Here is a 20,730-nt window from a genome sequence, read left to right as displayed (position 1 = left end):
GGTTGCTGTCGGAGGAGCCTTAGAGAATGTCTGCAGTGCATCTTGTATGTGGTAATGTTGAGCATTGGTAATGGAGGGAGTGAATGTTTGTGGACGTGGTGCCAAACAAGTGGACCTGCTTTTCCTGGATGATGTCAGTCTTCCTAAGTATTTTTGGAGCTGCACTTCTCTAACCAAGTGGAGAGTATTCCATCATAGTCCTGATTTGTGCCTTGTAAATAGTGGATAGACTTTAGGGAGTCATTCATTGAAGGATTTCTAGCCTCTGACCTACTGTTGTAGTTACAGTATTGAAATGGCTAGTTCAGTTTAGATCCAAGTCAATAGTAATCCCCAAGATGTTGATGGTGGGAGATTCAGCAATGATAGTGCCGTTGAATGTCAAGAGTGATTGATTGTTAGCAGCTTGCTTGTAGGAGATGACCTTTACCCAGCACTTGTGCAGTCCAAATGTTACTTGCTACTTATCAGCCCAAGCCTGGATATTGTCGAGATCTTGTTGCATCTGGACATGGACAATGTCAGTATCTGAAGAATCGCAAATGACATTGAATATTTTGCTGTCATTGACAAACATTCCCACTTCTCTCCTTGACGATGTAGGGAAGGACCTTGGTGAAGTACCTGAAGATATTTGAGTCTAGGACACTACCTTGAGGAACTCCTGCAATGATATCGTGGAGCTGAGATGTCTGGTCTCTAAAGTCCACAACCATCTTCCTAAATGCCACATTTTAACCAGCAAAGATTTTTCGTCCTGATTCCCATTGACTTCACTTTTGATAGGGCTCCTTAACGCCACATTTGACCAAATATGATCTTGGTTACAAAGGCAGTCATTCTTACCTCATCTCTAGAGTTCAGCTCTTTCGACCATGTTTGAAAGAAGGCAGTAATGAGGTTAGGAGAAGCAAACCCTGGTAGAACGCAGCCTAAGCCTCAGTCTGCAGGTTATTGGTGATGGAAGTGTTTGGGATGAAGATACGTGATGCGTCATGATGAAGACACTACATTGAGTTGCCTCTATAATGCATTGAATTGGCAGCCTATGGTCAGAGTATTGAGTACAGGGGTTGGGAGGTCATGGTGCAGCTGTACAGGACATTGGTTAGGCCACTGTTGAAATATTGCATGCAATTCTGGTCTCCTTCCTATCGCAAAGATGTTGTGAAACTTGAAAAGGTTCAGAAAAGATTTACAAGGATGTTGCCAGGGTTGGAGGATCTGAGCTACAGGAAGAGGCTGAGGGGTGACCTTATTGAGGTTTACAAAATTATGAAGGGCATGGATAGGATAAATAGACAAAGTCTTTTCCCTGGGATTGAGAAGTCCAGAACTAGAGGGCATGGGTCCAGGGTGAGAGGGGAAAGATATAAAAGAGACCTAAGGGGCAACTTTTTCACGCAGAGGGTGGTGCGTGTATGGAATGAGCTGCCAGAGGATGTGGTGGAGGCTGGTACAATTGCAACATTTAAGAGGCATTTGGATGGGTATATGAATAGGAAGGGTTTGGAGGGATATGGGCTGGTGCTGGCAGGTAGGACTAGATTGGGTTGAGATATCTGGTCGGCGTGGACGGGTTGGACTGAAGGGTCTGTTTCCACACTGTATATCTCTATGACTCTACGTTGGCACCCATGGCAAGGCCAGCATTTTTTATCCACCCCTAAGTGCTCTGAACTGAGTGGTTTCATCAGTCTTTTCCCAAGTAGTTAAGGGTCAGCCACATTACTATGAAGCGAGAGTTATCTATAGGCCAGAACAGTAAGTATAACAGCTTTGTGAATCAGGTTTCATGACCATTGATGATAGTCTTGTGGTCACTGTCACTGACACTTATTTCATTAGCTGACAATCATGTGTTGAATTAGACAGGAAAAGACTTTCATAGAGATTTAAAAGGGTTTTTATTTTCAATCGATAGTTTAGCACAAATTTTAGTGTCCACTCTGGTGCCTGAATTTGCAAACTTTTGAATGACAGATTCATATACTGAGGCATAGAGGAATACCATTAACACACTTTTAAAACATGTGCTATTGAAATGTCACATAAAGCAACTTGCATTTATTTTTAAAAAAAGCAAAATGTAACCTTTGCTGGAAATTTGAAATTAAAAACAAGAAATTCTCTAAGTGGAGGTCAGGCACCATCTACAGAGAAAAATGAGTTAAAATTTTGTCAAGAGCTCTGGCTTTATCTGTTAAGTGTTTGCAGCATTTTCTGTTTGTACTGCATTTATAAATCATCTTCAGCATAGTAAATGAGTCTCAAGGCATTTTGCAGGACCATATTCAGAGTAAACGTGACATTGCGCCACAAGTTGATCTACTAGGGGCAGGTGACCCAAAGCATGTTAAAACCCACCTCTTTGAAGGGCTGTCTGCATGGAAGGTCGAAAGATTGAGAGGTTTAAGGTGAAAATTTCAAAGCTTATGGCCAAGACAGCTGAGGATGTTAGAGAAATTAAAATTGGTGATATACTCAAGATTGGAAGTGGAGGGAGAGCAGGTATCTGAAAGTCGTAGAAATGCATGGACTGGTTGAACTGAAGGGTCTCTTTCCTTGCTGCATAACTTGATAACTAAGTGACAAAGGGAGGAGTGAGACCATGTTTTCAACAAGCAGTAACTGCACCTCTGCAGTAAAGGAAAACAAACTTAGCAGTGCCTTGTAGGAAATCACAGGCCAAGACTCAAAAGATCTCTGCTTTCACCATCACATACTCCACTGCAAATTCCTGCTCCCAATTGTGGTACCAATCTGTCCACACCAAATGCGCATCCTCATGGGTAATCCCTGATTAACCTTCCATCCCTGGATTACCAGTTCTGAGCGACAACTTGCAACCGGAAAGGTCTAAACCGAGAAGGGGAAGGTCTATTTCAACCCAAGCCTACCCATTCCTCAACCCACTAGCAATCTGCCATCTCTCACACCACACCAGATATACCACGCCAAGGAGTAACAGCCCAGGATCTTTACCAGGAGAAAACCTCACTGCAGAAATCATTCTCTCATCATCAACCTCACTGCTGTCCCACCCAGCTTTGATCTCCCAATGTGGCTGTGGCCCCCCCCCCTTGAATAGTTTCCAGAGTGGCCAAGGCATGTGTGCAATGACCCAGCATCAAGGGGCTCACTAAGAGCATCCAGATTGCAGGCTGTGCTGCAGTCCAAACATCATCTCACGTCAAGGAGTCCATTAATGAAATGTGAAGGTGGGTTTAAAGAGCTCCTTTTGGCCACAGCCCAGCCTATTGCTTGGCTTTGTGACATGCTAAATAAATAGACATTCAAATGTACAAGTTTTCAACAAGCATTTAAACCTTAAACATCAATCATAAGCTCTCTAAACTTTAGTATTTTTAATAAATTTTTGTTCAATTACTTTGCAAAATACTTCGAGACATAAGTTAGCAATGAAGGACTCTGCTTCTCAACCTCTCCCCTCAGCTGAGGCTTGGTGACCCTCAAGTTAAACTACTAGCAATAGTCTCTCTCTCTCATGAGGAAGTAGCCCTGTGGTCTGGTAAGACCATGGTGATTTTACCTGACCTTGAAAATAATTAGGAACCGAGTGATGCAGCAAGTTCCTGAAGTGATCTGGGTTTGAATCTAGCTGCTAACATTTTGGCTGAAAAAGTCAGTTCAAGCTGTCCAACTCCATTTGGAGTGAGATGTAGGATCACAGCACAAAATGGGTAACTCATCACAGTGCTGCAGCAGACGAGAACCCGACAACGGCTGAACACTTAAGATGAGAAATATTACTCCTCACTTTTGCCATCCTTCCCCTGAACATCAAAAGTGATTTTCCAGGTAATCTTGGATAGCTGAGCAGTGTAGTGCTGAATTGTTGCGTCAATGTTGTGAGAGGGTGAATAAATGAGTACTGTGTCACGTAGTATCCCAATTCCTGATGCTATAAAATAACAAGGTACTAAAATGGGTAGGACATTTATGTATGCTTCAATAAGAAGCTGGAGTCCTGGAATCTCTAATGAATGTCCTTTTATTGTAGGTATGGCTAAGATCAGTGAAGTGGTCCTAGAATGTGCACATTTGGTGGAAAGGATGTGCACTCACATTGCGTCAAACGCAGAGAAATTTGCAATGTTCTCCTCCTTTGCAGTGGCAGAGTACGTCAATGAGCTACAAAAGGTAATCACCACCACCAACCAACTCAACTTGTAATTGCAGGAACTGAGGAAGAAATGAACAATTCAGCTGAGGCTCAGTAAAAGGACCCTAACAACGGAGTTGGAAGGGAATGGGTTAGAGACCCAACTTCAACACAAATTTGATTTGCAAAAATGATTTAATGTGGCAGCCCATTTTGACCAAAGCAAATTCCCAAAACTATTCCACATCACCAGTTTACCTTTAATCCTAGAGTGTTGGTGGGAATCATAGATTCAACCATTTCTTCAGCCAGTGCATAATTCCGTGCTTCACAAAAGACCAAGCTGGAAAGGAAACCCAGCTCTTTCAAACCCAAACCTCTGTCCAACTGAGGCGGTGTTGCATTTTCGCTGCCCCAGTTGAGATCAGCCAAGAAAACGTGGTTTAGTGACCTTCCTGCTCAGCATGCTTTTAAAAGATATGAAAATATTATAATGATCACATTTTTGTTGTTGTTTTGAGGGATAAATTTCCCTTTCTTCAAACTAGAGCATAAGATCTTTTTTATGGAAGGGCAGATAATGACTTAACATCTCATTGGAAAGACAGAATCACAGGAAGCGCAACTCTCCTTCAGCAGCGTCAGCCTCATTTCTGTCCTTGAACAGGACTTGACCGCACAGTCTTCCAATAGCAGGTGACGCCAGTAGAACTAAGACCATGTAGCATCCTGTTGTATTATACTATAGTGTGTCAGGAATATGGCTTGTGCCTGTGACTCTTGACCTTTTCTCAATTCTCCTGCCAGCCAACCATGAAGTAAATCATAAACATAATGGAAAAGGCAAGCTCAGGAGGGAGGAAACCTACTGTTGCTCTCAGCAGTCAGTTGAGATCCCTACAACCCTGGCTCCTACACAGTGGAGACTTTCACAAGCAGAGCCAGTGGACCTATGGAGTGTGATAGAATATGGAGCTGAAGCCATACAGATTGTTGGTTCAAATTGGCGTACATTGCAAACATCTCCCATTGGGGGCACAATGGTAAAGTTACCAATAAAATAGCAGCTACTAGTCTCCAAAGTTAGTTAGTGACAAAAAAAAAACTGCAGATGCTGGAATCCAAGGTGTCCAAAAGCACACCTCATTTTCTTAATATTGTTAAACTTCACAGTGAAAGGTTCTTCCATCTGTTGTTTTTATTTTGAAGGGGTTCCTACCAGGCTGTCGTTTTCTTTTATTTTCAGGTCACCCTCAACACTGATGTGAAAAGACATTTGACGGTGGGAATCTATCATCTCCTGGATCTAGTCACAGAGAGCGATCTCCGATTCCTCAATACATTATTACAGACAGGCGTGAGGGAAGTGTTTAAGGAGTTGTACAACGATTACACACACTACCACAAGAGTAAAAAACAAGGCGAGGAAAAGTACACAGCCTGAACTGCAAGGAACAAGCCACCGTTTGCTCTGCAGATTTCCACCTCTCCCTCTTGCCAAAGATCTTGCCTACCAAGGCCCTAGCCCCTGTGGTAGTTCACCTTTAACCTGAGATTGTTGGTGGGAATCTCCGATTTAACCATTTCTTCAGCCCAGTGCCTATTACTGTGCTGCAAAAGGTCAACCTGGAAGGAAACCCAGCTATTTCAAGCCCAAACGTCTGTCCAAGTGAGGCTATGTCACCAGTTTTAATTGCCCCAGTTGAAATCAGCCAAAATATGGTTTACCAAGCTTCTCACTCAGCATGCTTTTAAACGATATGAAAATAACTGAGATACGATGAGGCAGCTCCTCCCTCACCTCACCATATCTGGGTGGAGGTTGCTAGAGCTGCTTGATGTCAAAATAAGGAAAATGCTCCCTGATGGCAAGGGCAGTTATATTCACTTCCCTTCTGAAGATTTTTGTCCATATTTGGCCTAAGGCTGTACCAGTCTTCGGAGAACCCAAAGTGTGTCAACAAGCAGGTTCTTGTTGAATAAGTGCTGACAACAGCATGTGTCACAGAGCTGCTGATCAAGAGCAGACAAACTGGTCATTAACAAATTGTGCAGATAGTTTGGTCAGTCACAAATATTGTTTGGTTCTGGTAAATTAAGATTTACAGATTTTAAAGACTGGACTGAAAAGGCCTGTTGATCCAAAAGAGAGAGAGCGTAAACTCATTAATAGGCAGCTTGTCCAAATGGACCAATTAGCTCCTTGTGGACTGATTAGAGTTCATTTATATTGTATTGGTTAATATTGCTTTATTGCTGTTGTATTTTAGCTTATTTGTAAACATACTTGGGACAATTTAACCTTGGAGGCTAATATTCTTACAATTATGTTCTTGACTATAATTAGTCCAGTTCTAATTAAGTGTGGTGAAATGTACTGACCATCCTGTTATCCCAGACCCCTGCACCTTAGTATACTCAGCCTGAGAAAAATATCTTTGAAATTCTCAAATGTTTATGGAACATTTCAGTTCCTGACACAAGCTTTGTTTTTAACATTATGCCTCATTGTACCAGAGGAAATTATTTCTCATGCACCCTTTCAACTTCTTTACTCATAAATGTTTTAAATCAGCTCTTGCTGTTCTAGTAAGGGAAAATTAGACTAATCTATGCAACCCATCCTCAAATTAACCCTTTCAACTAAAGCGATTTCCCCTTCTCTTTTCCCCACTCAATCTCTCTGACGAGCTGAGACATTTACGATCTATAGATCTTGGTTTTATTTCCAGCTTTGTTTTTAACAGTACTTTCTTTTATCCATATTTCACTGTTCCCTCCTGGTTATTGGGTCGTACTACATGAACTGCACCATTCAAGGTGGCTTATCACCTCTACAAGAACAATTAGGCTGCATTTTGTTTGGACAGGACCGGCAAACTCCAGACAGCAACGAGACTGCAATCAAAGTATTATGTCCAATAGTCTAAGGGATGGCATAACTACAGGTGTAAGATGGAAGGAAATCAAGGCATTCAAGCCAAGACAGATCACAGATGTCATGCAGGACTAAAGATGCTAGCAGCCTGGCTGTGCAAATAGCAGCAGGACTTCAAGCCTGTCAGCACTTCGCCAACGCCATTCCTTCCTCAATTCCAACGTCATTTACCTATTTTAACCAATTAGTGTGTTGTTTCATAGATGGAGTATTTGATCTGTTGGTTTTCAGCCTCTCCGATCAGCACCATACTTAATATATATTCAATTCAAGGTTTAAGTCCTTACTTAAATTGATGTTCCTTAAACTTATGACTTCAAAGAGAAATTTTGAGTGAGCATTATTTACCCATAGGAATCAAAATAAAAACCAAAAGTTTGGATCCTTTAGATATTTCCCCCACGGATAAAAGCACAAGTTGAAATATCGTACTATACACTCCATTCCTGGTTGAAAAAGAAAAACTTGCCAAATATAAAACCTACTTGGAACTGCTGGAGCTACTTAAACTGACTAACGAGACAGAGCTCAAGTGTCAGTGAGAGTACAGTAATGATGGGGAACCCAGGGCCTAAGTTAAGAACAGAGGGTGACGAGGGTAGCCTGGTGCTGTGAGGAAAGTAATTTAAGAATAAAATGCAGAGAACAGGAAGTTTGTGGTGAATGACACTGAAAAGAAACTGACAATGCTACTATATTACAACATTAAAGCAAATCGATATGAAGCAGGCTAAGCCAGGACTTACTCTATAGAAATAACCCTACAGGACAAAAAAAAATGTGAGGGGAGACTGATGGGATCCATCCTGCTTGGAGTAACATTCAAGTAAATTTAGAAACTATGTGCTATAAGCAATGAAAATAATCAAGAAAAGAATTAAACTTTAATTGTTTTTAAAAATAGATAATAAAAACACTACAGTTAGTGACAAAATTTAGATTACACATCAGATAGCAGGAAATCTAAATCATAAGACCATTTTGGTGTGTGTAGCCCTTTATTAGCAACTAAACAAAAAAACCTTATACAATGTTGGCAGCAGCTATTTGCACTGCAGCTTATATCTTGAGTAACTATGGTATGAGATTATAAATGCAACTGATGGGAATATGAACGGTACACTCTCACCCACACCTGCAGATCTAGCTGTAAGCAAGTAAGTGTCTACACTTTTATACGTCGCCATTGGCCACCTTAACACTAGGTCACGTCATCCAGTACCGCACTTCAGCTTAAAGAAAACACAAAGAAAGCACGTCAGTCAAAACTATGAGGGACTACACCTCAAGAAAGTTCAAAAGTTCAACATTAGATAGCTCCAAATAATGGAGGTATGTCTTTAAGGGAAGGCTGGGACCAGGAGACCGAGGATGCAGTGGCTTTCCTGAGTAGCGATGATTCAGTGGACCATCAAAGTACCCGCGGCATAGCTAACGGAGCTATCCTCCCAGTTTTTGCATTGACTTGATTGGGCATAGTTTAGGAAGGAAAACGCCATGTTCATTCCACTCTTCCTCAATTCTGCCACAGCCTGAAAGACAGAAGATGGTCCCATCAGCAAACTCTAAGAGGGCACAGAGAGACCAGGAAAGACAGATACTGGCTGCATATGTTCACTGGTGCTTTTTGACAACAAACCTATCGACACTATGAACCATTTCCACTAACCTTAGCCACACAATGGTCTGATCAGCAAGTACAGGAATGGTTTCTCTCATGCTCCGGGTAGTTAGTAGATTCATAGTGGCAGAGAGATGGAGTTGCTTTAGGATCTGATTTTTCTTGGGTTTTTTCATGTCAATTGGAAAAACTAAACACCAAGCTGCTAACACCCTCCACCCATTTTAATAACTTTGAATGTTTCCCAGAATTATTGGAAAAGGAATGGGTTAATGCGATGGGAGCTGCAGCATGACTACAATCTTTGACTGTGCAGTCGCATTTGTTACAACCACTTTTAGCTTCTGCTTGTGATAAAATAAATGGAAATTATGACAGCGGTTAGGAACCTGGAACAATTACCTCTTTGGACTCCCAGTTGATTCACTGAGCCTTTAAGACACATGCAGCTGTAATGTTTATATTCTCAGTAGGCTGAACACAAACATAAAACCCAAATGTATGAATTTCATTTTTGGATGAGTCTTTCTGGTATGGAATGGCATCTTCACTCAACTCAAGCGTTTTCCAACTCAAAGCAATTAAAATCTGAATGCGCTCTTCCTGTCGTTGATAAACCGGACTCCCCATTACAAAATTTTGGAAATCCACAACTAAAAAGTAGTTGTAGTAGTAGTAACTCATCGCAATGTAAAGAATACAGTTAACCACAACTAGCAAAACGGTCTTCCAATATAGAGGTCTAAAAAGAGAAAAAAAATAATTAACTGCAGCTTACGTTGAGCAGAACGCCAATTGGGTGGCGACCACAGATTGTATTGTGGTATTTCTTCAAATAGTTGTTAAATGATACAGCATCTAGTTGTTCAATAATATCCATACCCTGAAACAAAACAGATCAAGTGGCAGAGAGAGAGAGACTATGTTATGAACAATTTTGTCATCCAATGCAAAAATATCCAAGTTCAGGGAACATTACTAGTCTTGCCACCTTCAGAAACCAGCATGCACTGTGTGAATGTCAGGTCATGAGGAAACACAAGCCAAGAAGATTCAATAACTGTCATTACGCTAGCAAATTAAATCTTTAAATGTAACCACCGCCATAACTGGAAACTGCTCACTTCCACTCATTCGCTGGCTGAACACCAACTAGTGATGAGTTCACACTTGCACAATTCAAACACCTGGCCATTTCATTACTTCAAGAAAACTGAAAATATTGAATGCAGGATGCTGACTCTTCTTTCTAATTCATTCTTTCACACCCAAATTTGTTACCCTCCTGAATTATCCGGACAACAGTTAAAAGTCAAGCACATTGCTTTGGGCCTGGTGTCCTATATAGGCCAGACCAGTTTAGGATGAAAGTTTCCTTCCCTAAATGACATTAAACAATTAGCTGATAATCCAACTCTTTTGATTCTATACCTCTATAAATAATTACATTTGAATTGATTTGATTTATTGTTGTTACATGTACAGAGATACACTGAAGAGTGTTGTTTTGCATGCTGTGCAGGCTGATTGTATCATACAAACTGCATCAGGGTAGCAGAACAGAGTGCAGAATAGTGTTATAGCCAGAGAGAAGATGCAGAGAGAGAGAGAGAAATATAAACATTAACATTGGAGAGGTCCACTCAAAAGTATGATAAAAGCAGGAAAGAAGTTGTTCTTCAATCTGTTTGTAAGTGTATTCAAAAATGTATATCTTCTACCCAACGGAAGAGGATGGAAGAGAGTATAACTGGAGTGGGAGAGGTCTTTGATTATGTTGGTTGCTTTCCCCAGGCTGCAGGAAGTATAGATGGAGTCAATGGATAGGACGCTGGTTTGCATAATGGACTGGGCTGTGCCCACGACTCTGTAGTTTCTATCAGTCCTGGGAAGAACAGATGCCACACTGTGCTATTGTCCATCAAGATAGGATGCTTTCTATGGTGAAAGCCAAATTTCCTTAGCCTCCTGAGGAAACAGAGGCATTGTTGTGCTATATTGACCAGGACAGATTGTTGGTGACCATCACTCCCAGGAACTTGATGCTCTCGACCATCTCCACCTCAGCACCGTTGATACAGACAGGGGCGTGCCCTCCACTCCACTTCCTGAAGTCAATGACCAGCTTCTTCGCTTTGCTGACATCGATGGAGAGTACACCATCATGTCTTACACTATGCTGCTAAGTTCTCAATCTCTTTCCTGTACTCCGTCTCGTTGTTGTTTGAGATCTGGCCTACAATGGTGGCATCATCAGCAAACTTGTAAACGGAGTTGGGGGCAGATTTCGGCCACACAGTCGTGATTGTAAAAGGAGTACAGTAAGGGGCTTGTGGTGCACCAGTGTTGAGGATTATCATGGAGGTGGTGTTGTCACCTATTCTTACTAATTACAGTCTATGAGTCAGAAAGTCGAAGATCCAGTTATAGTAGTGGGTGAGCGGAGACCTAGGTCTCAGATTCTGGAAATGAATTTATTTGGAATTATGGTGTTGAAGGCAGATCTGTAGCCAATAAGGAGCCTGACACAGGCATCCTTGTTATCATAAAAAGTATCTAAGACCTCAGCTCCTCAGATTGCCTCCTCTTTATAGGAAATCCTGTGTCCTCTCATCATTTTGGAAAATATGAATGGTAATAAGCTCCAATAAACTTTGTTAGTGATTGGTAAAGTTGCAGAATGCACAAGGTCTGAGCTACCTATTTTCCTGATAATTCGTGGATCATCTGATACTCGCTTTTTTTTTTGTAAATTTTTGAATCAAGTTGTTCAGAGATGTTGTTTCACCTCTCTGGAGCAGATGGGAGTTGAACCTGGGCTTCCAGTCCAGGGGCAGGTACACTACAACTGCCCCTGCTCATTTCCCCCAAACACTACCAGGTTGACACTCGAGTGCTGTTCACCCCCACCCACCCTGGGCCAAGACTGGTGATGCTATTCTTGACACCACCGTACCCAATCAGGCTGCAACTTGGTCACAAGCCTTGATGTGTCCTCACCAGGCTCAACCACCACTGTTCTGGTCTCGCAAAACTCTCATGCTGATCCTAATAGCAACCAGACCTGCTCCTCCAATCAGTGGTTTCCCTCCCTCCCAAGCTTGCTGCTCCTCCAATCACATGTACTGTGTCCAGTGGAGCACAAATGGTGGGAAGGTCACCTGAGCCTGGGGGAGCTGCTGTGGCTTGCATAGAGGAGATAAACTCTGATTGGAGAAGTAGCTCCTCAGAGATTCTATCTCCCCCCCATGTATAGGTGGTGACTCTTCTCAATGTGTTGCCCAAGTGATGACACTTTTGCAGGCATTTTTGGGGCAATTCACTTGTTGTCCCATGTATCTTGACTGTTGATGGAAGACTTGAAGGAAATTGATCAAAGAGTCATCACTTGGGGACAGACCAAAATTAGAGGTAACAAATTTAAAATAGTCAACAAATAACTCCCAATTTTTAAAAAACAGCAAGAACGATCCAGGGAGTGGCTAGAATCTAGAAATTATTCCACTTTGGATAATTGAAACATTTAAGATAAAGCTAGATAAACATGGAGAAAGAAAGAGAAGATTATGCGGATATTAGATTACTCACAGTGTGGAAACAGGCCCTTCAGCCCAACAAGTCCACACCGACTCGCAACCCCCCCAGACCCATTCCCTTACATTTACCCCTTCACCTAACACAATTTAGCATGGCCAATTCACCTAACCTGCACATTTTTGGATTGTGGGAGGAAACCAGAGCACCCAGAGGAAACCCACACAGACACGGGGAGAATGTGCAAATTCCACACAGAGTCGCCTGAGGCAGGAAATGAACCCAGGTCTCTGGCGCTGTGAGGCAACAGTGCTAACCACTGTGCCGCCCATGGTTAGATGGAGAAGGAAGACAGGAGAACTGTAATAACGAACACTGCCATATGTCAGTTGAGATTAGATTACATTACTTCTAGATTAGATTACATTACAGTGTGGAAACAGGCCCTTCGGCCCAACAAGTCCACACCGACCCGCCGAAGCGCAACCCACCCATGCCCCTACATCTACCCCTTACCTAACACTACGGGCAATTTAGCATGGCCAATTCACCTGACCTGCACATCTTTGTGACTGTGGGAGGAAACCGGAGCACCCGGAGGAAACCCACGCAGACACGGGGAGAACGTGCAAACTCCACACAGTCAGTCGCCTGAGGCGGGAATTGAACCCGGGTCTCTGGCGCTGTGAGGCAGCAGTGCTAACCACTGTGCCACCGTGCCGCCCACTAAAGGTCCTGAACCAATGGTCCTGTTATTGTACTTAATGTTCTACATTGAAACCATCCATTCAGTGACAAAGGAACTGCCTTAGGCATTTCAGCTTGCAGTTAATTGCCATTTGCAGCAGATAAATAACAAAGTTGGAACAAAATTACAGAAGGAAACTCAGCTAAGGATCTCCTCCCTCAGAGAAGATGCCACTTGCCATACCATTTTATCCAAGTGCTGAATCGATCTGTAGATCTCCCCTTGACTCTCATCATAATGCGTGTATCGAAAACGCTGCCCTGATAAAAAACAAAGGTCAGAAATCTGAGGCAGAGGGTCAGGCTTTAAACAGAGTTAGAAACATCATAGTCCTAACACAGAAGAACGTTGTAGCTCAATCGACCTAATGCCCTCCTGCTGTGCATTCCCACAGTTCGAGAAATAGTGAAGTGGCCCCTGCAAAACTTTTACTGCCAGATTTTGTGCTGTTCCCTTTTAATAACGGAATCCGATGTACTGAGAGATGTGGCAGTCAGTCAGTAAAACTATTATTAATTCTGTACTGAAATTTGTGGGGTCAGGCAGTGAGGTCAGCAACCTCAAGCCAAAGGAGAACAGCTGAGTAAAAGACCTTGCAAAGGCATTCTTGGCCCTTACTTCTCTGGTTTCTGACATGGTTGAAATCTAGAGAGACAGATCAGACTAATCAACTCTGCCATTTTTTTTGTACAGAGAATGTTCCCAAACTTCAAGCCTCATTCCAAGTTAACTGCACAAATCGCTCAGTTCCTCCAGCTACCGAACTCAATGACAGCCAAGTGAATTAAGAAATAATATAACAGGATTTAGGAATACTCTAATATCTCACCACACCTGAACAATAAACACATTTGATACATGTCAAATATTGAATGCTGGTTAACATAACAATCCAAATCAAATGATCAATATAGGAGCATCACCCAATTGACCCTGCTCTACCATTAATTATGATCATGGGTGATCATCCAACTCAATAACTTGTTCCTGCTTTTCCCCTGTACCCTTTGGTTCTTTAGCCCCAAATGAAACATCAACACCTTGAGATCATACAACATTTTGACCTCAACGGCTTACTGTAGTAGTGAATTCCACAGGCTCACCGTGCTCTCGGTGAAGAAATTTCTCCTCACCTCAGCCTTAAATAGCTTGACTCATATCCTTGAACTGTGACCCCTTGGTTTTAGAATTCCCAATCATCAGGAACATCTTTCGTGCACCCACCCTGTCTAGTCCAGTTAGAATTTTATAGATTTCTATGATATTCCCCCTCATTCCTCTGACCTCCAATGCACACAATCCTAAATGACCAAACCTCTCCTTCATACTTCAAGCCCTGCCCTTCCAGGAATCAGTCGAGTAAACCTCCACTGCATTCCTTCGAGCAAGAACATTCTTTCTCAGATCAAAATGGCACACAATATTCTAGGTGTGGTCTCACTAATTGCAGCAAAACATCCATATTCCTATACCCTAATCCCCTCACTGTTATTGTTGTTACGTATTATTTAAAGTTCTGTCTATCGTATATGGGAAGACAATGTTTAAAAAAAAGCTACCTAAATTCGGCTCTGAGCTGCAATGAAATTTTATTTTTATATAAATAAACCTTTGTTAGTAATATTAATGGAAGTTGTACTTCAACAAGCACCCTACGTTCAGATATCCAGTAAACCTGTGTTCTGCACCTAGCGGAGAGGCCTGTCCTCTACTGCAGACCTAGTTGTCTCATTCTCTACATCAGCTAGATTCAGACCTCAGAGTTTGCCAATTAGTATTGGGTTAGGAATAGTTGGTTGTATGCAGTCAGGTACTAGGCTGTGATCAGACTGTCATTTAAGAGTCATATAGCATGGAAACAGACCCTTCGATCCAACCATAATCCCAAACTAAACTAGTCCCACCTGCCTGCGCTTGGCTATTGTCCCTCCAAATATTGCCTATTCATGTATTTATCCAATGTCTTTTAAACATTATAACTGTACTTGCATCCATCACTTCCTCTGGAGGTTAATTCCACACGAGACCCACTGTGTAAAAAACATTGCCCCCTTGACTTTTTTTTTAAAAATCTTCCTCCTCTCGCCTTAAAAATGTCAACTATTCTTAAAATCATCCATCTTGGGGAGAAGACAGCTGCCATTCACCTTACTGTACCTCTCATGATTTTATAAACCTCCTTAAGGTCACCCCTCAACCCCCTCCATGCTCCAATGAAAAATGTCCCAGTCTATCTATCCAGAATAGAATCAGACTCGAGCCCCAGAGGCAAAAAAAACTAACCACAATCCCATTCAGCTCTCCCGAGCTCCCAGTCAAGTAGAGACAGAAAAGAAGGGTCCAAAATGCCTGTTACAAGCAAATCACATCCAATTATCCCCTCGTATTAAGTGCTAGAGATAGACACTTGAAAACAAATGTACTGCTTGACAAATTATTAAAATATGAGCTGGAAGGTTAAGAATTTTAAAATATATTAATGGGATTGTTGTAATGGCTTAGCTTCATGGTTTATATTAATATTTTAGGTGTAACTTTTAGGTTGGAGATTGAATTGGTCAGATAAATGATAAGAAAGTGATAAAACAACCATAATGTAAAGGAAGAATAAACATATGAGGTTTAACCTGATTATCCTGAAAGGTCAGAGATGATGGTCCAAAGAAATTTAAACATTGACCCATCTCCAAGCTTTAAACTGACAGAGACAACAGTTAAGCAACATAAATCTTTTATGGTGCCAGGTTATGTCTTCTCCAGATGAAAAGCTGAGACAGTTTGTAAACATGCAGGTTTCTTGACGGAGACACCAGTTCTGGAGAAAGGGCAATTTTACCTATTAGAGCTCTAAATTATTCACGCATGTTGCAGATCAAAGAGCTATGAAGGCAAGATCGTCAATTGACATTTCTATTTGGAACCCCTGAAAGCATACAGAGTTATGACAGAAAGGGATTGTGGGGCCGAAGTTTCCTTTTTGTTTGATTCAGCTTGCTCAGTCCTCACTGAAGTTAGATGCAGATTTGGGTTTTTTTTGCAGGTTGTAGATCACTGAATCAAGGGAGCAAAAGGAAGGATCAGCCAGGCTTGTACATTGAAACAAACTCTTGGGTTAGTGTTTTCTCAAAGAATGTGACTGGGGCCTGAGCTCTATTTGAAGACTTGAGAGTTTGCACGAATGGAAACAAAGCTAGAAGATGGGCCTAGCTGAAAGCTACAGTTTTTTAAAAAAAAAAGTGGTTCTCACAGTAAAAGGCAGTTATCCCTGTAGCAGCCAGTTTGGTATACGCAGTGAAAAAAAACAACTGCCAGGAACTGGATAAAGCCGTAGGGGCAGCGGCTATGGAGAAATTAAGGGGACTTAGAAAATCATTGGGAATCGGAGATGTTTCCGATGTTCAAATCCTGAAGAAAGGATGCATAAAGCTCACACAAACCGAAGGGGAAAGGTCATGTGGCTTTTAAATTAAATTACAGGTTTGCTGAGCCAAACTCTAATGGCCTCTCATTATAGTTGGAAAATTGAAAAGAAATCCAAGTGATTTCTGAAGACTGTGGTGATCCTTTGGGTCGGTGCCAGATAAATGAACTTCAAAATTTTGTAGTAAGGGTAATCTTGGGGGTTGGGTAGTGAAAGTAAAACTGGATTCATACCACAGTTATAGATTATAGTGTTACATTGGTAGTGCGTGCTCTTGTTTAATTTTCTTTGCATGTACAATAAAGCTTGTTTTTATTTAAAAACATGAAAACTTGTTGTGCAGCTCCACCAGTTAATTACTGGGTGTTTGAATTTCTCTGAATGTCAGTGCTCCCTACTAGGATTGCAACGATTACTAAAATATCAGACAAAAATATTTCTGAAGACATCTGGAAGTTTTTTGATGTAAAGACCAAAAAGGCAACAAAATACCCTCAATATTTATGAACAGCACTAGCTAAAATAAACACTTTTGCCATGCTGTGTATTTATATACAAGCACAGAAAGTAGGGGTGGAGCACTGAGCTTTTAATGGCACTGCCATCCTAACAGAGTCCAACTTACTTAGCCCTCAAAGTTTGGACTCAGATTCTGTATTCAGTTTCTGCAGTTACCTTCTAACGAATTTGACCCTATTGATTTAAAGAGGATAGTGTAAATATGGGAGCACACTATGTGGCCTGAGGATATGTAACACAAGTTTGTGATTGGACGTGTGTGCCTGGATGCACAGATATATTTATGCATGTGTGTGTGCACCTGTGTACGCACACACAGTGTGAAGCTGTTGTTTAGGATGAAGTTTGGACACAGATTAACCAGAAACTTGAAGCAGGGAGGCTTGCTTAATGATAAAATTACGAAGAAAAAAAAATTCCCCTCCTCAGATTCCTTCCAAAAGTACCAATCCGATTTAAACTCGTACATACCCCAGTGACAGAAATCTGATGAAATCACAAAGAGGTTTAGAGGATCAGCTAGGTATTTACTGAAGAGCTCCCCGTACATCTGTTCTTTGGAATCACTCAGGGCTCCAACCAAAACGGGAACAATGGTTAACTCATCTTTTTGGCTGGTTAAAAACAGAGACAGTCAGTTCAGAAAGCCATAAAAATGAAACAAACAATCAGAAGTGAAAAATATCGCCTCAGCTTTGGTCTAAACTGTCTTGGACTACTCACCCATTTCTGCTTCACCAGCCGTGGCTCATTTGGTTGTACCCCGAGCTACCACAAGATCACCTGATCAAGTTCCACTCCAGAGACCGGAGCATAGGTTTGTCACTGTAGGTCATTACTGAGGGGATATGGCACGGTCAGGGGTGTGGTCTATTGTACAAAAGCTTCAACTGGGGCTCCCTCTTAAGTATAAGTCAATGATTCCACAGAAATTTGAAGAGTAGGAGGAGCTCAGCTGACTACTTTGGCTAAAATTGCTATTCAACAGACAATCAAAAAAGATGATCTGGTCATTTGTCACACCGCTGCCTCTGGGATCTTGCTGTACATTAATCAGCTGGCAGATTTCCTTAGATTGCAATAGCGGCTATACTCCAATAGTGCTTCGTTGGCTGCTGGGCATTTTTTGGATGCAGAGGATAACGTCTTTCATTGTCTCGACATATTTTAACTGGAGACTACTAACACTGACTGAATACTCCATGGCAAGTGCAATTGTGATCCATGAACAGCCACATGCCAACATCGAAGAGGCTTGAGCTAAAATAAAAAATTGCCACACTCTACCACCTGACCCGAAGGGGATGTGTAAGAGACAGCTTCCCCTAGAGTTTAAAATGAAGCATCCTTCAAGTGAAAGGAACGAACTTGATGAGTAAAGGGCTTTTTCTCACTGTGTTACCATCCTTCACTATATATTTTGACAGACTGCTTATTGCCCACAATTGTATCCTTGGGTGGATGGACAAATCAAGCCTGTTTGGACACTACAATCCCAAATTCCATGCCAATATTGGTTCACTGCATTTGCAAAAAATAGTTGAGGATTGTTGATGGGGTGTATGGAGGAACCTCGATTATCCAAATGAGATGGGCTGGCAGAATTTCATTCGGATAATTGATTATTTGGTTAATTGATTCAATGCTTCTCCTCTGGGGGCTTAGAGTTTTCTGAAGTTTCCTTATTCCTCGCCCTGCCTGCCCTGTTCCTTCTCTGTCTCAGGGTTTGTTTCTGAACAGAGACATACATGTGTAAGGGACCTGCAGTATTACTGAAGCCTCCTGCTTCCCACACCCCCCATCCAATCAGTTCAATGGGATTGACACAGCAAGCAGTTGCTAAGTCCACTCCCTGTTCAGGACACGAGGCAGCAGCACCCATTGCCCCCACCGCTCCCCCCCCCCCCCCCCCCCACCCCCCCTCCCAACATCCGTCCCCACCCCCGCCTCCTGTCCGCGCAGCCACACACACAACTTTTTGACAAGTTCCACCTTTGCCCTGTACAGGACAATGTTGGAGAGACTACCTGGTGAAGGGGGGTTTAGGGTAGACCCCTGTGTAGAATTTCAGGGAAAGTGTGGGCAGAGAAAGAGAGGGCAGTCAGTCAGTCAGTCATTTGGAGACGGTGCCTGGGCTCCCATCGATGTCCAGGACTGTTCTCAGCAAGCCAAATTCATTTTTAATTATTGTAAACAAAAGACGCAATTACTGTTGGAAACACCTCTTTGATGTAATGTTTCTATCGGGACCTTGAGATCTTCTTTGAATAACCCGAAATTCGGATAATTGATATTTGGATAATCAAGATTCCTCTGTATATAGATTTCAGTAAAGCGTTTGATAAGGTTCCCCACGGTAGGCTATTGCAGGAGATATGGAAGCATGGGATTGAGGGCGATTTAGCAGTTTGAATCAGAAATTGGGTTGCTGTAAGACAACAGAGGATGGTGATTGTTGGGAAACGTTTGTCCTGGGGTTCAGTTACTAGTGGTGTACTGCAAGGATCTATTTGTCATCTTTATAAATGACCTGGATGAGGGCGTAGAAGGATGGGTTAGTAAATTTGCAGATGACATTAAAGTCAGTGGCGTTGTGGACAGTGCAGAAGGATGTTGCAGGGTACAGAGGGACATAGATAAGCTGCAGAGCTGGGCTGAGAGGTGACAAATGGTGTTTAATGTGGAAACGTGAGAGGTGAATCACTTTGGAATACGGAGTACTGGCTATTGGTAATATTCTTGGTAGCATGGATAAACAGAGAGATCTCAGTGTCCATGTCAATAGATCCCTGAAATTTGCCACCCAAGTTGATAGGGCTGTTAAGGTGGTGTACGGTGTGTTGGCCTTATTGGTAGAGGGATGGAGTTTCGGAGTCATGACATCATATTGCAGCTGTATAAAACTCTGGTGCGGCCGCACCTGGAGTATTGCATACAGTTCTGGTCACTGCGTTATAAGAAGGATGTGGAAGCTATGGAAAGGGTTCAGAGGAGAGTTACTAGGGTGTTGCCTGGTATGGAGGGAAGGTCTAATGAGGAAAGGCTGAGGGATTTGAGGCTGTTTCATTAGAGAGGAGGTGGTTAAGAGGTGACTTAATACAGGCATACAAGATGATCAGAGATTAGATAGGACAGTGAGAGCCCTTTTCAGTGAATGGTGATGGCTAGCATGAGGGGACATAGCTTTAAATTGAAGGGTGATAGACATAGGACAGATGTCAGAGGTAGGTTCTTTACTCAGTAAGGACATGGAATGCACTGCCTGCAAGGAGTAGTAGACTCACCAACTTTAAAGGACATTTAAATGGTCATTGGATAAACATAAGCATGATAATGGAATAGTATAGGTTAGATGGCTTTAGATTGGTTTCACAGGTCAGCGCAACATCGAGGGCTGAAGAGTCTGTACTGTGCTGTAATGTTCTATGACTAAACCATTAGCTTCCACAGAACATCTGAAGCATCTGAACTTTCTATACTATGCAGTTGCTAGATTCAGAAGTCGATAACTTATTGGAAGGAACAAGGACATAAAATCCACTGTATTTTAAATAGTGAGGAAGGCCTAATCATGTTAAAACAAAAAGTCAAGAACATTCAGATCATAGTGGTGTTCGCCACTGAAAGAAAGCCAAAGCCTCTTCTGACTTGATTGAAGTAAATGTTTCAAAGGGAACGTCACAGCTGGAAATCATAATACCCTGTACCATCACCCTGCTGTTTTAACATATCTCATGCTTTTGCATGAATACTAAAACAATGTTTTCTTCATGTTTGCAACCTCCAAAAATGTCTGCCCAAGAGAACATACTAAACTTTATTT

At 42.0% G+C, this 20,730-nt stretch overlaps 2 protein-coding genes across 3 annotated transcripts in view; one reads left to right on the top strand and one right to left on the bottom strand.

Moving 5' to 3' along the window:
* Positions 1-9,060, top strand: part of urb2 (URB2 ribosome biogenesis homolog) — a 36,795-nt gene extending 27,735 nt beyond the window's left edge. For both annotated transcript variants that reach the window (XM_072581394.1, XM_072581395.1), the window contains exons 9-10: positions 4,025-4,164; positions 5,373-9,060. In XM_072581394.1, coding sequence (XP_072437495.1) covers positions 4,025-4,164; positions 5,373-5,570 — 338 coding nt within the window. In that variant the 3' untranslated portion in view covers positions 5,571-9,060. The remainder of the gene's footprint in view (positions 1-4,024; positions 4,165-5,372) is intronic.
* memo1 (mediator of cell motility 1) overlaps positions 8,044-20,730 on the bottom strand; it is a 49,322-nt gene continuing 36,635 nt past the window's right edge. The window contains exons 6-9 of the mRNA XM_072581396.1: positions 17,379-17,521; positions 13,151-13,227; positions 9,464-9,568; positions 8,044-8,596 (exon numbers count right to left, since the gene is read on the bottom strand). Coding sequence (XP_072437497.1) covers positions 8,465-8,596; positions 9,464-9,568; positions 13,151-13,227; positions 17,379-17,521 — 457 coding nt within the window. The 3' untranslated portion in view covers positions 8,044-8,464. The remainder of the gene's footprint in view (positions 8,597-9,463; positions 9,569-13,150; positions 13,228-17,378; positions 17,522-20,730) is intronic.

Source organism: Chiloscyllium punctatum, chromosome 11 (genome assembly GCF_047496795.1).
Source record: "Chiloscyllium punctatum isolate Juve2018m chromosome 11, sChiPun1.3, whole genome shotgun sequence".
Lineage (NCBI taxonomy): Eukaryota > Metazoa > Chordata > Chondrichthyes > Orectolobiformes > Hemiscylliidae > Chiloscyllium > Chiloscyllium punctatum.
The sequence above is the reverse complement of the archived record's forward strand: the minus strand, read 5'-3'. Positions and strand labels throughout refer to the sequence as shown.